The sequence below is a fragment of the Garra rufa genome, chromosome 23 (genome assembly GCF_049309525.1).
Source record: "Garra rufa chromosome 23, GarRuf1.0, whole genome shotgun sequence".
NCBI lineage: Eukaryota > Metazoa > Chordata > Actinopteri > Cypriniformes > Cyprinidae > Garra > Garra rufa.
The window spans coordinates 5,802,657-5,822,854 of record NC_133383.1 but is presented as its reverse complement, the minus strand read 5'-3'; the positions used below and the strand labels follow the sequence as shown (position 1 = coordinate 5,822,854).

The following is a 20,198-nucleotide window of genomic DNA, read 5'->3' as shown; positions in this document are numbered from 1 at the left end:
GGGAAGCCTCGGCTAGCCCGGTCAAACGCCTCAAAACTGACCATCCCCTTCCCTGTCTCCCCCCAGAGGAGGCCTACCAGAAACTGGCCACAGAGACCCTGGAGGAGCTGGACTGGTGCCTGGACCAGCTGGAGACCCTGCAGACCCGACACTCCGTCAGCGAGATGGCCTCCAACAAGGTGAGTCACCGTTAAACTTCCCACCTAACACATGGTATTTTCCACTCGCGTACGGCCCTCTCGGGAGCTTACGTCGCACCTAAGAACGAAGGGCTTCCCCTTGACTTAATGTCATTACCGCCGCTGCCCAGGGGAGCTCAGGTAATTGGTGCGATTTGGCAGGGCTGTTGGCTCGCAGACGGGAGACGTTATCAGGTAGCGTAGAGCCAAGATGGCTGCCCCAGGGGGGTGCAGTTTCAGGGAGATACACACACGAGTCATGTACGTGCAGGATTGTGAGTCAGGGTTGTCCATCACGCATCCCGCTTCGGCATGACCGACGACGTCCGACGGCTCGATGCGCTATCAAAACGCCAAATGCTTGTTGCCCCACTGTGTGAGTATTAACGACTGCGTCCTTTATGCATGTGTGCATGTCTGGAAGACCTTTAGCCAGACTGAAGCATCATTGTCGTTTGGAATCGTGGGTCTATTCTAGTGGGAGGGAGGTCAGATTGCTGGGGATCATGTTTAGCATTGCTGATGACTGCACAGGCATCTTTTAATGTGGCACGCCGCTGTGCCCAGGACTGCAGTCTCCAGCAAAGCTTCCCTGTAATTCCTTTTTGTGGAGTGGGGTTTAGGGAAATATGGCACAGAGGTCTTGTTTTGGTTTATGTGTTTGGTGCAGGTCTTAAGAGGAGGGAGGTGCCGGTATTACTGAAGGTCATGAATCATATTTCACGTTGGAACTGAGTGATATTATGTTTGTTGTCATGTAAATGTTGAATGTCCTCCGTTGCATTTCGGTACTTTGAAAGCTGTTCCACAAAGTGCATTTTTACATTTTTTGTTTGCATATGCGAAACTTGCTGTTATGATGGCAGGGGAGTTGTGGACGGTTGCCAGGGTGTTGCTGTGTAATTGCTAGACTGTTCTAGGTGGTTTTTGGGGATTTCTAGGTAGTTGCACCAGTTACCAGTGAGTTACTAGGTGGTTGCCAGGTTTGTGGGGTGTTACACCCATTATTTTTTAATCCACCAGATGCAAATTGTGATCATTTGAGGTTGCATTCTTGTCCACAGCACAGACAAAGTTTAATACTTTGGTTTAGTGATGTGAACAAACCTCTAACCCCAATTATGATATATTATATGTCACCCTGGAACACAAAACCAGTCATAAGGGTAAATTTTTTGACCCTTAAAAGAAGGGAAGCTAAATAAATAAGCAAATGAAGTTCTTAGCCATGCATATACTTATTAAAAATTGGGTTTCAATATATTTGCAGTAGAAAATTTACAAAATCTCTTCACGAACATGATCTTTATTTAATATCCTAATGATCTATCCTAATTTTGGCATATAGGAAAAATCCCATACAATGTGTTTTTGGTTGTTGCTAGAAATATACCTGTGCTACTTAAGACTGGTTTTATTGTCCAGGGTCACATATTATATTATATATATATATATATATATATATATATATATATATATATATATATATATATATATATATATATATATATATATATATATATGAATGTATATGTATGTATATGTAAACCAGAATATATATTTAGAAATCTGAATATATAAATGTAAATCAGAATATATAGTTATAATTCTGAATATATGGAAGTAAAGCAGAATATATTTTTAGAAATCTGACTATATAAATATAAATTCAAATATATAAATTGTAATATAAAAACGTAAATAATGAATATGTAGAAGTAAATCTGAATATATAGTTTTAAGTGTGAATATGTAAATGTAAATTGTGAATGTGTACTTATAATTCACACATGAAAGTTGCAATATATAGTCTGAATATATAGATAATAAAACTGAATATATACATGTAAATCATGAATATATGTATAGTCGTTGTGAATATTGGTTTAAGAGTCAAGTATACCCAAGTGCGCATTATTAGCAATCCTTGACTAATTACATTCATATAAATCTTATAATACAGTCATATAACGAACTGTATATGTCACACAACGAAATGTAAACATGTTTGCAACATCCCGTATTAGACCATGTTTACATGTAAATATTCTTAAATCTATTATTTGTTCTTGCTAACTATTATAATTTCACAATCTGCGGGCATTATGCAAACTGTTTACTGTGACGCTGATTATATAACCTCACCATATCATCAGGCTTTATTGCTGAATAGACAGGAAACGCTCTTTGTAGAACTGGTTTTAGTTCAGACACTGGTCTTTAGCTACTGTGTTAATGCTTCCTGACCCAAGACAAAAGAGTTCACCCAGTTTTAATGATCTTCTGTATATACAGCATAGTTCCCTCCTTCGATGTACATCAGTGGGATTTTTTTCACCTGTTTTAACATCCAGTAGGAAAATGCTGCATCTGCTCAATTAGTAAAGCAACAGCAGACGTGTCGAAGTTGAATATTGTTGCTTGTACATAGTCTCAAGGCATATTTCTGATATAGCATGAGATGCTGCTTGTCTAAACTTGCCCTGGGATGACATCACAGCATCCTGAGAGCATATGTGAGGGTTTTAACGTTCACCCACAGCAGACAGGCTGCGATATGCACAACCAGACTCATGCTAGTGACGCAACTGCATCAGTGTCCTCGTATCTATCACAATGCTCTTTAACAATTTAGGCCCAGATAAGCATGTTTAGGCAGAGAGCCGCTAAGATGCCGTAATGTTTGCTAGCGGACCTCATTAACCTTTCGGCTGGGTGTCTTTGTGCCGAATGTGGTGCGTGTGCGTCGTCTGCGCTGCCTCTCAGCCCACTGCAGGGCTCGATTTGTCTGCGTCGCCATGGCGACTGCAAGCATGTGGGATCCTGCACAAGCCTGTTTGTCTGCGCTGTGACAGGGAGGGCATGTTGTTGCTGTGTGTATGTACTGTAGGTATTCTGTTCATCAGTATGCAGCGTGGCAGGCCTATGCCGGTGATTCGGGAGCATGCTCAGTACGTTCAAAAACAAACCATAAAACAGGCAGGAGAGACTGAGGGGCCGTGAAGGAGGGCTGGCTGCTGATTGGTCCAGCGATTCGGTGGCGAGGACAAATGTAAAATGCCACACGCACCTGATCATCATAACACAACGCGATGACATGCAAATGAAAACGTTGCTCAGAAATGAACTGTCTTGTGTTACAGCACAGCGCATCGAATGCAAATTTAAGTGCGTTATCTGATCTCTGGTTGCTTTGTTGCATAACATATATTGTCTTGAAATGTCGGACGACTCTAGTATGTAACATTTAACAGACTCTTTTACTGTTATTTAGAGATGTGAAGAATCAGACTCGTCCCCAATGACTATGAAAACAATAAATACAACATCAGCAACTAAATAATCTTATAATGCCTAAAGGGGCTCACATTCAGAGGATTTTATGGTTTAAACAAACCCCTAACTTTAAGAATTAAACTACATGTGAATGCATGAATCTTGTGCTGTTTGTGCTCCAAACATATTAATGGTTTGTCAAATTATTTGTCTTGTTGAGCAGTGTGCTGATGTTTTACTAAATGATCCCACAGATTAATATTGAAAGACGGACTTGATCTATATCACAGAAGATCAGAATATTAATATATAATTTTAAATATATTTAGTATAATAATTTATTTATAAATACATTAATGTCCATATAAATATATAAAGTGTAATATTGTCATATTGTATCAGTTATCACATATTAAACATGATATGTTTATAATATATAAATAACAAATGATAATTGTGTGTGTAGTAATATATATATATATATATATATATATATATATATATTATATATTCTATAGCAATGTCACAATTCACAAAATAATCACATAGCTATAAAAATATTGTTATATTATATAAATATACATATTCGTATATACACGTATATATCTGTGTGTGTGAGTTTTAATGAATGAATATAAATATACATAGAAATATACATTGTGTAAATATTCATATTTTATTATTTATAATATACATTAAAAAGTATATTTTTATAACACGTAAATTGTCAAACATTATATATATATTATACATTTATTTTAAATTCTAATACTATATATTAGAAAAGAATATAATACATACAGTATTATGCATATATGAATGAACATATTAATAGTATAATTTGTACATAATGTATATCAAAAATGTTATACCTTATGTAGCTTTAAAATTATTCTGTAAATTACAATTTTTTGACATTTTATCTGCATATTTATTCCAGAAAATGTATGTAATGTTTTTAAAAGTTTTTTGTTTTCACTTGTACTTCGATTACCATAAGCATTACAAAGCTGTTTTTGAGCTGTTTATCTTTCTATATAATATGAGTTGCATAGTATAAGTTGCAGACATCCCTTTATAGGCGATCTGGATTTACCAAAGTATCCAAACACCACACCCCGCGGCCAGAGCCGAAAGGAAGAAAGACAGAAGGAAAATGAGGCATATGGGTTATAGAGGGGGGGTTCGGCGTACGGGACGAGGGGGTATCTGTGGCCGGTGGTTTTCTTGAATGATTTGGATCCTGCACGCGCGCTGTGGTAAAGCCTTTGGCGTCCCATTGGTCCTCTCTGAAGCAGCGACCGCAAAGCACGAAATGTTGAGCGATACTCAAAGCGTCCGCCGACGGTTTTAATCAGAGCCACATGAGGCCTGTGTGAGCTCAGCTAAAGGCCTCAGATCCAGCCAGAATTCACCAGACTACTTCACAGAAAACCACAGAGCTCTGTTTCCTCGATAAAGAGAACAAACGGCCTTCCTGCATCGCAGCACGGCCTTCATATGAGCCATACAGACCTGAAACAATTAGAAATTCCTGTAAACAATGCAAAACTTGCACTTATAAGATTTAGCCTTTGTGCACTTCAGCTGTGGGTTTATCCAGTTGCAGGATGCTTTTAGTATCCGTCAGATCAGTTTGGAAATATGTGTTATTATGAGTGTGCATGTTCCCAATAAAACTTGACGTGGCGATAATTAGATCTCCAGAAATAGCGTTGCCTTTCTGATGACGAGCATGAAAGCCGTCCCAGCAGATTTTGGGGTGTGGTGGGAAGTCCCCCCCCCCCCCCTTGTTTCCATCAGCATGACAGTGGCCTCAACCTGCAGTAGACTCTTCCTATGGCGCGACCACACAGCCTCTAGTTAGCACTAGTCTATAATTAATCATAATCCACTCTACTGTATGCCAGTGCTTCTTACAGGATCCGCTTTCATGTATAGCCATTATGGTTCCATCATGTCACTCACTCTACAGTAGGACTGGTGGTGGGTGATATGACCAATATGATATTACAGTATATGCGTGTACGGTAGAAGTTATTTTTGCTTGAAATCCAACCCAAAAATATTGAATATATAAATGCCGTTTTATATATACAGATATAGAAATAGATAAAGGTAAACAAAAAATCTAATAAAGTTATTTATATATTTATCGGCATTTCTTTTCTCGTCTTTTTTAGATCCTTTTTATTTTGCTAAAAGATTTGATTGATAGACTTATTTTTTATTATATTTTATCCTCTCTTCCTCCATTCTATCCTCTCTTTTTCCATTTATTATTTTTTTTTTGCCAAATGTGTTTATTTAATTAATTAATTTATCTTTTCTTTTTAAAATCTTTTTTTATTTGGCTAAAAGATTAGATCTATTTTATTTTATTTTCCTCTTATCTTTTATTTATTTATTTATTTGGCTAAAAGAGTTAATTTAATTTATTTACCTTTTGTCTTTTAATAATTAATATATAATAATAGTTAATCTCTCTTCTTTTTTTTTAGATATTTTTTTATTTGGATGAAAGATTAGATTGATTTAATTTAAATAAATTTTATTTTCCTCTTGTGTTTATTTATTTATTTGTTTGTTTGACATTTTTATTGATTGATTTATTTTTATCTTGTCTTTTTAATTTTCTATTTAGCTGGAAGATTTGATTGTTTTTATATTATTATATTATATTATGTTTTATTTTCTCTTGTTTTTTTAGATTTTTTTGTTTGGCTAAAATATTATTATTATTATTATTATTATTATTATTTGCTTTTGGCTTTTTTTATTTATCTAGGCAAAGTTTATTTCATTTTACTTTTATCTTGTCTTTTGGCTAAAAGATTAGATTGATTGATTTTATTTTCATTTTATTTTCCTCGTGTCTTTTTTATTTTCACTATTATTGTTATTATTATTATTATTATTATTACTATTATTTGGCTAAAATATTTGATTGATTTTATTTCATTTTATTTTCCTCTTGTCTTTTTTATTTTTTAATTTAATTTAGATTTGTTCTTTTTTTATGGCCAAAAGATTTTTTAAAATGTATTTATTTGTTTATTTATCTATCTATCTACCTATCTATCTGGCCAAAATTATTTATTTATTTAATTGAATTATTGAATTAATGTAAAAGACTCAAAGCCATCAAACATTATAAACCTGATCGGATGAGCTCTGATCGATTCATAATTTGATTCAGTCTGATTTATGATCTTTTTAATTATTATACTGATAAACATTAGCATATAATGGGCGTTTAAGGAACTTCTCAAATTGTGTAAATCATACCTATCACAACACAACTAGTAAAAATACAAAAACAAACAATAAATAAACATGTCACAATCAACTAAAAGCAAAGCAAAATAATGTCTTTTTATTTAATATAAAAATTTTAAAAATAATGGTTTTTGACAGATTCTTCACCAACCAAACATCATTTATTGCATAAAACCAGTTAAGTTACAGATCTTTATTGTCCAGTTTTTATGTGCAGCGTCAGACATGCATTTATGCAACAAAATGCCTCTAAAACCTGATTTTATTGTGAGATGAGTGCAGACATAATGATTGTAAAGGTCGTGTTTTGTTCTTATTTTTATGTGAGTGTTGTTCAGTAGGTTAGTAGGGAGTTCTTGGTTACACAACAAAGACAAACTGACACACGCAGCGATTCTCTCCAGCTTTATTTCCTTGTTTTTGATGAACCACATCTTGTGTTGCTTTGCATAAAGAAATGCTTTGACGTAAGACGCCACCGCAGAGGCTTCAAATTTCTCCTGATAATATAGTATCAGTGCCGTATGGCAAAGGGTTCAAGTTCATATTCAAATCAGCCACAAACAAATCCGGCCAATGGCTATTGCTTTCATAAAAGAGCCACTGATCTATCATTTGTTTTTCAAATGAGAACATCACCTCTGGCCACATGAAAGCCTCATCTTATGATCGCACGGGGGTCGATATCTCCATATGAATGCTGGCGTATTGTTTTAGACGTGTTTGTTTTATTTTCAGATCTCCATTCGCTTCTCCAGTTCGCAAGTGTCATCAAAGACGCCCACTTCTGATTAGCCTTTGATTGGAGAATGGCAGTGGACGTTAACATAGGCCCTGTTTATCAGCAGGTCAATATTTACACTCAAATTGGAGTTTGTTTTACAGTCTGAGAAGTTTAACTACTTCCTCTTCTTGACTGTCGTGGATTTGAAATTAATTTGACACAAATCTTTATCACACCAACCAGGCCGTGCTTTGATGTAATGGCAGTTTTTCAGTGGCAAATGTTGATGAGAGAAATAAAGCTAGTAAGAATTAAATATTTATGTGATCTAAATTAATTTTTATTATTTGAAAAAATAAAATTTTATTTATTTTTTGAATTATTTTATTTTATAGAAATCCAACCCCATTTTTTTCATATATTTTATTATGTACATTATATAATATATAAAATCCAGATTAATCCACTTAATACTTTTTATTTATTTACTTTTAATTCATATGTTTATCAGTTTTATTTCATTAATTTATTTTAATTTTATTTAGTTTTTTTTTTATATTTGTTATTTAAGACTTTAAAGACGAGAGGCTTGTTTTGTCCTTGAAAATATGTGTGACTCTAAAAGTTTATTTTCTATTAAGATGAATCTGACTGTTTGTGGAAAAAATAAAAACTACTGACATTAGAAGTTTATTTTTTTATCACAAATAAAAAGAAACAAAATATTTAGCAAATAAATAAGCATTAAATATTTATTTGATCTAAAATTATTTTATTTGTTATAGAAAATCAACCCAGATTTAAAAGAAAATATTTGTAGATGTATTACATTATGTGCAAAATCCAGTTTAATCCATTTAATACTTTTTTATTTTATATTATAAAATATGGTGAATAAATATGTAAGCATCAAATATTTATTCAATCTAAAATTATTTTATTATTTTTAGAAGATAGCATTTTTTTCATTCATATTTTATATATTTTGTGTATATTTTAAAAATTCAGTTTAATCAATTTAATAATTTTTATTTATTTACTTTATTTAGGTATACCTTTTTTAAATCAATAATTTATTGTAATTAATTAATTTCATTAATTAATTAATTATTTTATTGTATTTTAACATTTGAAAGAAGTATTAAACATATTAATTAAAAATATGACCATACAATTTTGACTCAAACTACATCTAAAATTATTTTATTCTTTCAGAAGCTTTTATTTTTCTTGAAATTGAACCCAGAAATGTTGTATATATTTTATTGTATAATTGTATATTTTATCGTATTTTGAAAATGCAGTTTAATCCATTTGATTATTTTTATTTATTTACTTTTAGTTATACATTTTATTTTTTAATACATTTTTTATTAATTTATTTAAATTTATTAATTGTATTTATAATTATTATTTATTTTATTGTATTTTAATATTTGAAAGAAGTATTAAATATATATATTTTTTTTCTTTCTTATTATCATTGAAACATGGCCATACAATTTTGACCCAAAGTACATCTAAAATTATTTTATTTTATTTTACATTATAATTTTATTTTATTGTATATATTTTATATATACAATAAAATATATATATTTTATATATACAATAAAATATATATATTTTATATATACAATAAAAAAAAAAAAAATATATATATATATATATATATATAATTAAAATTTCTGTTATTATTGAAACACTGCCATACAATTTTAACTCAAAGTACATGACAAAAAAGAAAAGAAAACAGAAATAGTTTATTATGCCTCAACATTGCGGACGTTAATATTAGAAATGACGTGATAGGAGGCCGCTGCTTCTGATTGGTCGCTGTGAATAATAACAGCGAAATATCATCCGAATGATATATGCCTATCAATATTTATGAGATAACGTCAACAGATAGACCACACCGGGAGCCGTTCTCCTGCTTTCATGAATCATCGGAGCACACTGCCGCTCTGCCATATGATTATACCAGGTACAAGGTGAGCTGTGAAAACAGTGTCGTTCTCCAAGGCCTGCATCCTCCATCAGCGGATGACGGCGCTCCTGCCCCCATCTCTCCCTCCCAGTAATGAGCCGTGATTGGCTGTGTGGAGGGGCACGAGCAGCATCCATTATATGAGCAGTCCCATATTTGGAAGGTGTTGAGGAGCCCAGCATCTTTCTCACAGCTCACAGGAGCCAAGCCAAGCCATGTCTGCCAGCCTCCGCACCTCCATCGCACCTCCACCTGATCCGGAGATGCAGTTTTTAGACTGAGAGCGCAGAAGCATTCGCGTGCCATTGTCTGAAGGATTTAGGAGTGGTTGTTTCTTGCTTTTTGGCGTGTTTTGGAGCTTTAACAAAGATGCCTGAAGCTAATTATTTACGCTCAGTGTCATGGGGATATATAAAGGTATGGATAATGGTTTCTCTCAAGCTGATTTTGTGTTTCTAGTCACAGAAGCTGTGAGGTGACAAAATGCAAACGATCAATTTTGGCCTCTGTGCGTTTACTTATCATCATTCATTGAGGGTTTGGTGCCGTCATGAATTGATGTATTCAAATAATGTGTGGTACACCACATTGAAATTAAATGCAAATTAGCAGAGATGAATATTTTATGCAACAATCCAAACAGACCGTTTCTGTGCTTTGTGTGAGAACCTTATTTGTTCAGTTTTGAAGGCTTTAGGTTGAACTTTTTCTAAATTGACATATACAGATATTTTCAGTGTTAATGGTGTCGTTGTAAATCAACGCATTTGTTATTGTCACTGTGAAGATATGAGAAGACATATTTTATAAGTGCATGTATGTTTTAGAAAATATATCTTTTATATATGATTAAATATAATAATTTATGAAAACTGATGCAATGCAAAAACATTTATTTAAAAAATGAAGAAAATGAAGCCTAATTAGCATTTTATAATATTTTTATATTTTTGAAAATATTTAATAATTTATATATTATGAAATATTTTTATATGTATATTTTAGAAAATATATATTTTATATATAATGAAATGTAATCATTTAAAAAATAAAATTATTTGTCATGCAATAATTTTCTTTTTTAATTTATGTGACTCACAAATGAAAGGAAAAAAATATAAATTATATTTTTCTTGAAGAAAATTAAGCTTATTTTTCTATTTTCTGAAAATAATTTATAACAAAATATATATATATATATATATATATATATATATATATATATATAGTTAAATATTTAATTTATGTATGTTTTAATATTTTTTTATATATAATGAAATACAATTTATGAAAATTGATTTGCCATGCAAAAACATTTTTTTTATTTATGTGATTTATGTGACTCAGAAATGAAAGGAAAAAAAATATAAATTATATTTAGCATGAAGAAATGTAAGCCTATTTAGCATTTCAATATATTTTAATATTTTTCTATTTTGAAATATATGAAATATAAAATATTTGATAAGTGCATGTATATTTTAGAAAATTTATTTTTATATATAATAATATTAAAAATTGTTTTACCATGCAAAAACATTTTCTATATAACTATTCCATATTTATCATCAAATTATAATGACCTGTTTGAAGTCTTAATTATTCAAGATGGGATTGCAAGTATGAATTTATGAATTCATAAATGTGCCTGATCTACATGTGGCTATTTTTAGGTCTGGTCTGGTTTTATTTTAAGGGTCTGAGGGTGTCTGTTCTCACACTGATTAGAAAAGAAGGTTATAGCTGATTGATTTTAAAACTCAGTTGATTGATTAATTTATTCCTTGTCTTTGTGTCACCCAATCATGATGCATTATCATGACTGATTAAAACTCTGTCTTTTGTCCTATCTATCTATCTATCTATCTATCTATCTATCTATCTATCTATCTATCTATCTATCTATCTATCTATCTATCTATCTATCTATCTATCTATCTATCTATCTGTCTATCTGTCTATCTGTCTATCTGTGCAGTTCAAGCGGATGTTGAACAGAGAGTTAACGCACCTGTCTGAGATGAGCAGATCTGGTAACCAGGTCTCAGAGTACATCTCCAACACATTTTTAGGTAAACCATCAATCACAAAACACTACCGCATTTGACTTGTCAGTGTTACAATGAGTTTATAACGTGTTGACGCTCATTGTTTCTCCTCCAGACAAACAGCACGATGTGGAAATGCCCTCCATGCAGACGCAGAAGGAGAAGGAGAAGAAGAAAAAGCCCATGTGTCAGATCAGCGGGGTGAAAAAACTCATGCACAGCACCAGCCTCACCAATTCCAACATCCCTCGCTTCGGGGTCAAGACGGATACGGAAGACTCCTTAGCCAAGGTGAGCGGCCTTGACGCCGGACGGCTTTATTTGTGTTGGAGAGCTGCTTCAAACACTTCAAACTCGGACAGGACCTCAATCATCTCAATTGAATGCTGATTGGAGCTGATCAGAGACTCTCTTAGACCTTGAAGAAAGGTCACTGGAGATTTTTTGTGAGATGACGTAGATGGATGACGTGCGATTGGAAAGATTTTGTGCCCTGCTGAAAAGACCAGCTTGGAGCAGCATGACTTTCCATGCTGGTTAGTGTCATGCTGTTCACCAGGAAGCTGGCATGTTTTTAACTAGAGCATATTGCTGGTTATGCTAGTATTCATCAACATATTGATTGATGAATGCGTTCAGAAACATAACAAACGCTGCTCTTTTCAGCAGGTCAGTTTCCTCAAATTCACTGGGTGTTTGTAAAATGAGTCCTGAATCATTTCTAGAATATTTTGTGGCTGTTATAAAAGCTGAACTAACATTTATTTGTAACCCTGGACCACAAAACCAGTCATAAGGGTCAGTTTTTTTTAATTGAAATTATTATTTTTTTTACATCTTTTGAAAGCGAAATAAATAAGCTTTCCATTGATGTAATATTTAGCCGATATACAACAATTTAAAAATCTAGAATCTGAGGGTGCAAAAAATAAATATTGAGAAAATCACCTATAGTTGTCCAAATAAAGTTCTTAGCAATGCATTTTACTAATCAAAAATTAAGTTTTGATATATTTACGGTAGGAAATTTACAAAAAAATATCCTAATGATCTTTGGCATAAAAAAAATTGATAATTTTGACCCATACAGTGTATTGTTGGCTATTGCTACAAATATACCTGTGCAACTTATGACTGGTTTTGTGGTCCAGGGTCACATTTTTTGGGTTTTGCAAATGAATTTAGTCAAGTCACATTAATTTGTAAAACGCTTTATAATATACAGATTGTTCCAAAGCAGCTGCCCATTTTGTGGCTGTTATGGAAGCCAAACCAACATTTATTTGTGACCCTGGACCACAAAACCCGTCAAGAGTCAGTTTTTTTTAATTGAAATTATTGAATTTTTAATTAGGTTAGTAATTATATATATGTAAGGTTTGTTAGGATAGGACAATATTGAGTGCGCAAAAAAAAAAAAAAATCTAAATATTGAGAAAATTGCCTTTAAGTTGTCTGAATGGAAGTTCCTAGCTATGCATATTACTAATCAAACCTTAGGTTTTGATATATTTTTACGGTAGGAAATTTACAAAATATTCGAATGACTTTTGGCATAAAAGAAAAGTCGATAATTTTGACCCATACAGTGTATTGTTGACTATTGCTACAAATATACCCGTGCTACTTTTGACTGGTTTTGTGGTCCAGGGTCACATTTGTTGCATTTTTCATGTGAATTCAGCCAAGTCGGATAATTTATATAGCGCTTTATAATATACCGAATGTTGCAAAGCAGCTGCCCAGTGATAAATGGAAAAATTATGAATCAAATACAATTTGAGCTGTATAAAAGTCCTAAAAAAAGAGTCATTATTCAGCTCAGTTTAGTTCAATATTGAATCACTTCAGTTCAGTAACTGAATGGTGCAAGGTTATGAAGTAAACACATTTCAGCTATAAAGCAGCTCTACAGAAGACAATAGTGTCGTTATTCAATTTAGCTCAATATTGATTCAATTTAGTTCAGTAATGGTGTCAATGTTGCAGAGTTCATCAATTATGAAGGAAACTCAATTAAACTATAAAGCAGCTCTACAAGACAATAGTGCCATTATTCAACTCAGTTCATATCAGTGTTGATTTGATCAAATTATGAAGTTCAATTCAGCTCTAATGAAGACAATTGTTTTTTATAGTGATGCACCCAAAGAAAAATTCTGGGTTGAAACCAACAATTAAAATTTGAAACTGAAATTTTGTAGAACTTTAAAAAATATATTTTTTACTTTGTTCAAATAGTTTTGTAATTGTACTAAAATTGTATTAATATCATTGCACTGAAAAGATCCATTTAGCTTATAACTGAAGCTGAAAATACCTTTTATTTAATAATTAATTAATAATAATGTTTTTATAATAATAAACAAGTCATTCAAACTTAATTAAATTAAATTGCACAGAATTTTCGTCAACTTTTTAACAACAATTATGCTTCTACTTCAATTTGTTGTTGAAATATAAACATTTATCTAAAAAATTACTTTTTACAGTCATCATTTAAGACAAATTTATTCAAACATGCATTAAATAATGAAGACAACCAGTGAAGTAAACAAGAAGTCTGCTATTTTGTCGAAATTCCAGTGCTTTTAAAAACCAGATCCAAATGATTGAGCGTATGATGACTAAAATTAACAAAATATTTGTGTTTGCTTATAATTCAATTATATAGAAAATAATAATAATGAAGCTTTTAATTTTAGCAGATCAAAAAATATGTCTGCAGCCATGCTTTTGGTGTAAATTTTGTAGATTTAATCATCTAAGTATTTTAATTTTTTAAATATAATAATAAAATTATTTATTTAAATATCTAAATATAATAATATTGTGACCCTAGACCATAAAACCAGTCAAAAGGGTCAATTTTTTTTTTACTTTAGATTTATACATCGTCTGAAAGCTGAATAAATAAGCTTACATCCATTAAAGTATGGTTTGTGTTAGGATAGGATAATATTCGGCCGAGATACAACTATTAGAAAATCGTAATCTGAGGGTGCGAAAAAATCAAAATGTTGAGAAAATTGCAGTTAAAGTTCCAAATGAAGTTCTTAGCAATTCATAATACTAATCAAGAATTAAGTTTTGATATATTTACGGTATGAAATTAATGAAATATCTTCATGAAACATGATCTTTACCTTATATCCTAATGATTTTTGTCATTAAAGAAAAATCTGGTTTTGTGGTTCAGGGTCACATATCACTATAAAAATGTCTAAATAATCTCAATAAGTATTATTTACATTTCTAGAATCTAATTACAAATATGTTGACACAGTCAAACACACACCATCGCTGTTTTTGAGCAGTGATTTAGCCGAAAAATGCCATTTTGAAATGTTGGTGCATTACTAGTCATTTAGCTTAGTGGCTTCACACACAATGGGACTAATGATGTCTAATGATTCACTGCTCTGTTTCAGGAACTGGAGGACATAAACAAATGGGGCCTTAATGTTTTTAAAGTCACAGAGTTTTCAGGCAACAGGCCTTTAACGGTGATGATGTACACTATATTTCAGGTGAGAGCGAAAGTCATCTTTATTTACTTTACTTGAGCTAATAAATGCCATACTGCGCAATTCATCAGTGCCTGTCAGTGTTTGTTTTCATAACGTTCTTCAGCTCTGATGTAACCCAGATCACATGGACAGGGGAAAAATAATATTAACCAATAATGATAGCCTCTGATCCAATCAGATTCTGTATGCTGTCACATGATGTTGAACATGTTGCAAATGCATTTTCATGTTGTCATAAATAGGCAATTTTGTCTCCCACAGGAAAGGGATTTACTCAAAACATTTAAAATTCCCTTGGACACTTTCATAACGTACCTGATGACCTTAGAAGACCATTACCATGCGGATGTTGCGTATCACAATAACATTCATGCTGCTGACGTCACCCAGTCCACACACGTGCTGCTCTCCACGCCTGCTCTGGAGGTGAGATGCGCCGTTGGCCTTCATAGAGCGGCTCAAAACAAGGCTTTCCTTGCTGTTTTAAAAAGAAATGAGAACATTTATGGAAACTATGGCTCATTTAGAGATTAGCGTTGTATTGACGTCTGCCGCCCACATCGACACCTATTCAGTATTCAACAACTGGACATTGTTGGTCTTTTCTCATGTGTTGAGGTTTGCAGACCATAACTGAGGTTATTTACACACTGTATGGAGGGTTGAGACATGCAATACACAACAGCCAATATACATGTTTTTGGTGCAACTAACCTTGACTAACCTAAGTTGGTTACAGGTAAAAAAAAAAAAAAAAAAGTGTGCGTATGAGCCTTTTAATTCACATATGACCTTGTGTGCTACTTTCTGTATTTCTAAAAAGGTTGTGTGGTGAACATAATGTCTGCTTTCACTCACCGTACGTCCACATGTTGTTCTCTTTCAGGCGGTTTTCACAGACCTTGAAATTCTCGCTGCCATTTTCGCCAGTGCAATTCATGATGTAGACCACCCAGGTGTCTCCAATCAGTTCCTTATTAACACCAGTAAGTGTGCTTTATGAATATACGGGTTATTCAAACCAGATCCAAACAAATTAGCTAATAACTGATACTAAAATTAACTAAATGTTTGAAGTGTTTGATTGTTAGTTATTGGGTTATGCCATAGTAAAAAAAAAAACATTAATAATAGTAGTAAAGCTTTTAATTTTAGCAAATCAAAAAATATGTCTGCTGCCATGCTTTTAGTGTAGTTTTGTAAATAATTAATTATGTAATTATTAAAATTTGTGTAAATACATACATAGACATTTTACAATATATGTGATTATATATAAGTTTTATAATCACATTAAATGTGAACATATAATACTAATAATAATATAAAATACAATATTGAAAATATTTATATATATATATATGTATATATATATATGTACACACATGTATATGTATAATTACATTATATATAATTGCATAACATTTAGTGTAGAAAAATGATATATATATATGTAATATATATATCCATTTTGCAATGTTGGTGCATTACTAGTCATTTAGCTTAGTGGCTTCACACACTAAGTGTGTGTGTGTGTGTGTGTGTGTGTGTGTGTGTGTGTGTATATATATACACCTATATGTGACCCTGGACCACAAAACCAGTCATAAGCTTAAATTTCACAAAACTGAGATATATACATCATATGAAAGCTCAATAAATAAGCTTTCTATTGATGTATAGTTTGTTAGGATAGGACAATATTTGGCCGAGATACATCTATTTGAAAATCTGGAATCTAAGGGTGCAAAAAAATAAAAATACTGAGAAAATCACCTTTAAAGTTGTCCAAATTAAGTTCTTAACAATGCATATTACTAATCAAAAATTACATTTTGATAGGTTTACAGTAGGAATTTTACAAAAAATCTTAATGTAACATGATCTTTACTTAATTTCCTAATGATTTTTGACATAAAAGAAAAATCAATAATTTTGACCCATACAGTGTATTTTTGGCTATTGCTACAAATATACCCCAGCGACTTAAGACTGGTTTTGTGGTCCAGGGTCACATATGTATGTGTGTGTACATGACCAAATTATTTAAATGTATAAATATAATAATCTCTTTATTTAAATGTCTAAACATAGCCTTCTAATTATGTAAATTTCTAAATATTGTCTAATTATTTATATTTTAAAATATAATAATTCAGTTAATATAATAATTAGTTAAATGTTGAATTAATTATTCATTTAAATTTCAGTTTGGTTAAAAAAAGTTGTATTAGTTATGAAAGTTCTGATGACTGTTTGTAATTAAGCAATAAGGTATGAGAGGCCTTTAGAAAACAGTTACTGTTATATTTTTAAACATATATAGTGTTATATTTTTTAATTACAACATTATTTTATTAAGCAAATGTATGAAGTTATGCTTTCTCTAAAAGATCCCCTAAATCTAAGGTTAATAGTTACTTAGAATAACCAGACTGCATTATTTGACCAATCAGCATTCAGAACGAGCACTATCCATTTTATAAATAACATTATATGTATTTAAATACCTAATAATGCCCTGAATGCCATCTCTTGAGATTTATATGGTAATGGATGGATCTATAAATTCAGTAAACAGTTGAGAGCAATTCACTTTGGCCGTGTATTGACAGACGAAATCCCATCAGCTCAGAGACAGGCAGACCAGCACACATCTGTCCTCAAAAGCAAGCACCGCTTACATAAATTTATTTTGACATGAGCAGCACTGATGAACCGATAGGACAGATAAGTGCGACTCAGGCCTTGTGGGATTGTGTGTGTCTGTCTGTCTGTCTCTCCTGCGTCACGCTGTAATCTCTCTCTCTCACACACACACACACACACACACACAGACAGCGATGGAGTTCTGCTGCTGACACAGCTGTACAGATTAGCACAAGGTCACAGAGTTTGCCATGTTTTCCTCGTGTTTGCAGACTCCGAGTTGGCCCTCATGTACAACGACTCGTCGGTGCTGGAAAACCATCATCTGGCTGTGGGCTTCAAACTCCTGCAGGAGGAGAACTGTGACATCTTCCAGAACCTGACCAAAAAACAGAGACAATCGCTGCGCAAGATGGTCATAGACATCGTATGTGTTTCTGAAAATGATATTTAGCATTGATGTTGTTCGATCTGAATTCTGCCTCTTAAGGTTTTTCTCGCACATTTCTCCAAGGTCTTGGCGACTGATATGTCCAAACACATGAACCTGCTGGCCGATCTGAAGACCATGGTCGAGACCAAGAAGGTCACCAGTTCTGGAGTCTTGCTTTTGGATAACTACTCAGACAGGATACAAGTGAGTCTTTTAAGCCGATATGGGTCATTTCTGACTTCCTGTAAACACTGGCGCTATTAAAACAAAACAACTTCTGGCTCAGTAAATGGTGTGAATTGGGGCAGGACTATGTGTTTAGAAAACCTAGCTGATTAGTATATATATATGTGTGTGTGTGTGTGTATATATATATATAATGTAATAATTTGGAAATTCATATAACTTATATACTATCTAAAGAGATATTAGATCATTTTAAAATTGTAAAAAAATATTTAATATACCATTTTATATATATATATATATATATATATATATACATACACACATTTTATAAAGATGTATAATTTTTTAATATTTCTTATTAGCTTTATTTTTAGTCTTTTTTTTGGTATAAATTTTTAATTTATTAGATATTTTTCATACAGACATATTTTGTATTTATTATTTTTATTGCCAAGGCAATATTTCTTATTTTTGTTATTTAACATTTTTTATTTTCATATACATTACATATTATTTTATAAATATGTAAAATTGTTTTATAGTATTTATCTTTTACTTTAACTTCTTCACATCTTGTATTTATATTTTGTATTGCAAAGGCAACATTTGTATAATTTAATATTTTTTCATTTTATTTAACTTATTGTTTTATGTTATACATTTTAATTTGTTTATATATGTTTCACAGCATTTCATCTAATATTTATATTTCATTTCAGCTTTATTTTAATTATTGAAAACAATTTTAGTTAATAAAAACATTGATTTGTCAATTAAACAATAAGTTCAGTTTTAGTACTTCAATTTATTTTATTATTTAACATATTATTTTATTCATGTTGATTTGTTTATATAATTTTTACAGCTGCGTCTGACACACAATTTAAATGATAAAATAAGCATTTGTATGATACTGATTTGTTGTAAATATAGGATGTCATTTTCTCAGCTGCATCTGCCTCATTTTACAATATTTAAATTGTAAATAAGAGTAAAAAAAATAATTAAACTTCAATAACTAATGAGAGATTTTTTTTATATAAATTTTTTTTTAATACTTATGTTGTTTTCTGGCTCCATCTGACTCATTTTACATTAATTAAATTGTAAACAAAGAATTGGAAATGTATACAACTTAACGTGATAGTAAATAAGATTAAACACTTATTTTAATATTTACCTTGTTTTTTTTTATTATGGTACTGATTTGTTGTAAATATAGGATGTAGTATTCTCAACTGCATCTGATTTATTACAATATTGTAAATTAAGAAGAATTTATAACTTGTTCATCTTGAAGTTTCCATAACTATCTAAAGGTATATTTAATAAGTTTGACATTTTAAACTTATTTTAATAGTTAACATTAAAATTGTCAATTATAGGACGTAACTGCATCTGACACATTATACAGTACTTAAATTGTAATTTTACAGTGATTTGCAAAACAATGTCATCATAAAAGTGTTGATTTTCCTCAGGTGCTGCAGAACATGGTCCACTGTGCGGATCTCAGTAACCCCACCAAACCCCTGCAGCTGTACAGGCAGTGGACGGACCGCATCATGGAGGAATTCTTCAGTCAGGGCGACCGCGAAAGAGAGCGAGGGATGGAGATCAGCCCCATGTGTGACAAACACAACGCCTCTGTAGAGAAGTCTCAGGTACGTTCATCTATTCAAAAAGGAACTATGGAAACCTGTTTATGCTTCAGTCAAAAATAAATTTAGATAAAGAATTTAATTGAAAAATGTAAGTGTAAAATTTAAAAAATAATGTTGCAAAGAAAAAATGGGGACAGTTTTCTTCTTTCCCCCCTATAAAAATAAATCAAGTAAACCATTATTTTATTCTATTTATTTTTAATTTGTCAGTGTTTTTTGGTATTGCTTATATACAAG

General features: G+C 31.8%; 1 protein-coding gene across 3 annotated transcripts in view; it reads left to right on the top strand.

Moving 5' to 3' along the window:
• Positions 1-44: 44 nt before the first annotated feature.
• LOC141298804 (3',5'-cyclic-AMP phosphodiesterase 4D-like) overlaps positions 45-20,198 on the top strand; it is a 25,740-nt gene continuing 5,586 nt past the window's right edge. For 2 of the 3 annotated variants that reach the window (XR_012341652.1, XM_073829116.1), the window contains exons 1-9: positions 9,653-9,865; positions 11,427-11,520; positions 11,612-11,787; positions 14,928-15,026; positions 15,288-15,452; positions 15,913-16,012; positions 17,948-18,102; positions 18,190-18,312; positions 19,779-19,961. Coding sequence is in view for 2 of the 3 variants with exons in the window: in XM_073829116.1 (XP_073685217.1) it covers positions 9,818-9,865; positions 11,427-11,520; positions 11,612-11,787; positions 14,928-15,026; positions 15,288-15,452; positions 15,913-16,012; positions 17,948-18,102; positions 18,190-18,312; positions 19,779-19,961 (1,143 nt within the window). In the remaining variant the exon portion in view is untranslated. Of the gene's footprint in view, positions 180-9,652; positions 9,866-11,426; positions 11,521-11,611; positions 11,788-14,927; positions 15,027-15,287; positions 15,453-15,912; positions 16,013-17,947; positions 18,103-18,189; positions 18,313-19,778; positions 19,962-20,198 lie in introns of those variants that run through there. The other variant, XM_073829117.1, reaches the window with a different exon arrangement.